Source organism: Rhinoderma darwinii, chromosome 2, assembly GCF_050947455.1.
Source record: "Rhinoderma darwinii isolate aRhiDar2 chromosome 2, aRhiDar2.hap1, whole genome shotgun sequence".
In the NCBI taxonomy this organism is placed as follows: Eukaryota; Metazoa; Chordata; class Amphibia; order Anura; family Rhinodermatidae; genus Rhinoderma; species Rhinoderma darwinii.
The window spans coordinates 5,187,970-5,191,402 of NC_134688.1; the positions used below are offsets into that span (position 1 = coordinate 5,187,970).

The 3,433-nt window shown below is 36.9% G+C and overlaps 1 protein-coding gene across 1 annotated transcript in view; it reads right to left on the reverse strand.

The window, feature by feature from the left end:
- Positions 1-1,880, reverse strand: part of LOC142740329 (olfactory receptor 6B1-like) — a 21,929-nt gene extending 20,049 nt beyond the window's left edge. Inside the window, exon 1 of the mRNA XM_075849877.1 lies at positions 945-1,880. Coding sequence (XP_075705992.1) covers positions 945-1,880 — 936 coding nt within the window. The remainder of the gene's footprint in view (positions 1-944) is intronic.
- Positions 1,881-3,433: the final 1,553 nt, after the last annotated feature.

Below are 3,433 nucleotides of genomic sequence, written 5' to 3' on the forward strand. Positions count from 1 at the left end.
AAGTTCCCAATCTGTGATAGTCGTCTAACTCACAGGCGGTCGGTCGGTAATCAGTTTGTTGGATTTTATTTTTTCTCACAAAACAACACATTTTGGGAACAATTAATTTCCTTGGTCAGATTCAACAAATATGTCTTATATGTTAAAAAATTATGTTTATTCAACTTTTAGGGATTTATAGTGGAGTAATTTTACATTGGGATCACAGGTTTTATCTCTTTTTTTATACATGTTAAAATCGTATTTGCTTTTGCAGCTGCTGCTTGACATTGAGTAATAATAATTAGTAATAATAAGTAAACAACTGCAACTGACTTTTCTTATAAAATAACATTGTTTATTATCTTTGATTAAGGTTATAGCATGATGCAGTTCAGTTTAGTCAACTTAAAAAACAGAGACCTTGATCTGGTTTGGTTTTGCTGCAGTCCATGGTACAATTGATGGTGTTTTCTGTACGACGCCCATGCTCTTCTTCCATGTTGTGACGTATTCTATTCTAGCTGTTGAGCGTAGTGAAAATCTTCAATTTTCCAAGATTGATCACATGAAGAATTTTATGCTCCTTTTTACCAGTGAGAACGTGAACTTCACTCACCCCCCGTGCTAAAACATGTCCAAGAATGTAAAAACCATTTGCCATTTCAATTGTATGATCAAATAAACACTATATGTAATTCCTGTGGCTACAGATTGCATTATGACTAAAAAAAAAACTAAAAAAAAAAAAACATTTTATAAAAAAATTTTTTTTAAAAATAATAATTCTGTAACATAAAATATTAGACAATACATTTATTTTATATTAGAAATAATATTATAACGAATATCTAAATAAATCTAAAAAAAATAATATTAATAAAAAAAGATTAAAAAAAAATGTAAAGGATAAAATCCAAACAAAATACGATATTTATAATGAAAGTTTTTGGAATTTTTTATACTGAACGAGACAGGATCTTCTGAAAGACTTTTTTCAGAGTATTTCTTATTTCTTTTGTTCGAAGGCAGTAGATGATGGGACTTGTAAAATGTGGCACGAAGGTATAAACGCAGATAAGCAAGACATGGACATCAGCGTTGGAAATGATTTGATATTGATTGTAGGTATAAACTACCAACCTGGGCACAAAGTACAGGAAAATAACAAACCAGTGAGTGGTGCACGTGTAAAAAACTTTATGCCAATTTTCCAAACGGGCCATTAAGTAGATTTTCCTTATAATGAATATATAGGAGAATATAATAAATGATAATGGAAAAAGATGGACAGCTAGAGCGATCGTAAAGACAGTACGTCTGGTGTAAATTGAGTCTACACAAGATAAAACCGAAACAGGTGTGAGGGAACAAAAGCAGTTCTTAATTTTATTTGGTCCACAGTAGGGCAGCTGGGCCCCCATGATAGCAATGGCTAAACCAATGAATGAGGTGATTACCCATAAAGCAAAGCAGAACATTGAAACTACTTTGTTGGTAACGATGGAACAGTAATGTAAAGGTCTACAAATGGCGACAAAGCGATCAGCGGCCATCAGCATAATAATTAATGAGTCTAGAGAACCCAAATTATGTACAAAAAACATCTGAAAAAAACAAGCCACAAAGGACAAGGAGCCATCACCAAACCAATACTTGGCAATGATTTTTGGTAAAGTCAACGTGTCAAATATGAGGTCGGAGAGAGCCAAATTTCCAATAATAACGTACATGGGTTGGTGCAGGTGCTGGCAAAGAATAATCAGACCCAGCACCATACCATTAGAGAACAAAGCCATAATGTAGATCATAAAGAAGCTCATAGAGACAGCCATACGAAAATTTTCAGAGAGACCCGGAAAGCCAAGAAGCACAAACTCGAAGACCTCGGTTTGATTCATCGTCTTTTCAGAGTTCTTTCAAAAACAGCACTGCATAAAATAGAAAAGAAATATTAGGCCGAGTATAAATATATAACACAAAAAGTTACTATGCAAGACTTTCTCAAGATCCTAGAAAAAAAATGTTGTTTCTCATTGATTTGGCCGTGCGTCTTTTACACCAAGTAGATACCCTGGGTAGATTTCTAGGAGAGAGCATTTCATTCATAAATAATAGTCTCGTCTATGCTTAGGGCCATGAGAAGCAACCATGGGCCCCAAAGCTTGAGTGGAATGGGGCCCTACTCAACGATGACCACAATTCGAGTCTAAAATATGAAAAAAGTTATTTATGTTATGGTCTCCACTCTTTACTTTAGTGCTTTCCTTACTTTCCTGACCGCGTGGGGCTCAGCATTCTGCAATATTTACTCTGTCTTCTCTCTGCCCTCTTACTCAATCTTGGACTCTCCCGTCTATAATCCAGATTTCTCCTTCTGTTACGTCAGAGCCTTCCTTAACAGTGGAGTTGAACCCCCTCAACGGTTGGGCACATGGGCAGAGAAGCTCTGTCCATGCAATCAACAGCGGGAGCCCAGCAGCGATTGACGTTCGGGATCAAATGAACTTCTGATACTGGCCACAAAAAACGGTGGCAATAAAATCTAAAAATTACAACTCAACCTGCAAAAAACAAGTCCTCATAGAGCTACCTCAACGGGAAAATAAAAAAGTTCTTGAAATGCGGTGATGAAAAAACTAAAATAAATCGCTTTATCCTAAAGCAACAGGAACAGTCTTATACAGGGCATAGAAGATATCCCGAAGATAATCTACAGCAAGGAGACAAAAAAAGTCCACCAGCCCCACCCCAACCATAAAATACACAAACAAAATCCAGAAATCGCATTAATCTTCCTTCTCTCCTGGCAGCAAGGACCCATGAATATGAGATACCAGCACTCCCGTGGAGGTCCAGCCCTATAAACCATTGGCCATGTCTCGCTCTGCTAAGAAGCAGCCCGAGAAATGACTCATTGTGGGTTTTAGAGGACTATGGGAATCCCTGGCTGTACATATTCTACATATGTAAGATGAGAAAGCAAGATGTTCTGCTACATGACCAGGTACTAATAATCTGGGTGCCAAAACTTGATCTGTCATATCGGTCCTGGGTGTAACTTACGAAGAAGGAGAAGAACTAGAAGGGCTCCAGTCATGATCCGGCCTCCGTGGTCTACGTCTTACTGCCGGCTCTATTTATATGAGTATCCACGCTGTAGACATCGTCCCTCATGACCTTCGTCTAGATGTTCTTGCTTCTTAATGAGAATGTATTCCCTCACAGGGGACTTCAGGCCTCATATCAGAATCATATACCTGACAGTTCTTACTATCCTGCACATCCCTATAATTTTATTATATTATTATGCCTTATCATTCTCGGAAATTTCTAAAAAGAAATGAAATATCCATGGGTAGAATAATCTACTCTATACATGATGTTTGAAGTTAGAGAATCAATGGCCTTCTATGGAAAATCTAATATACTGACTCATTATTAAACATTATGT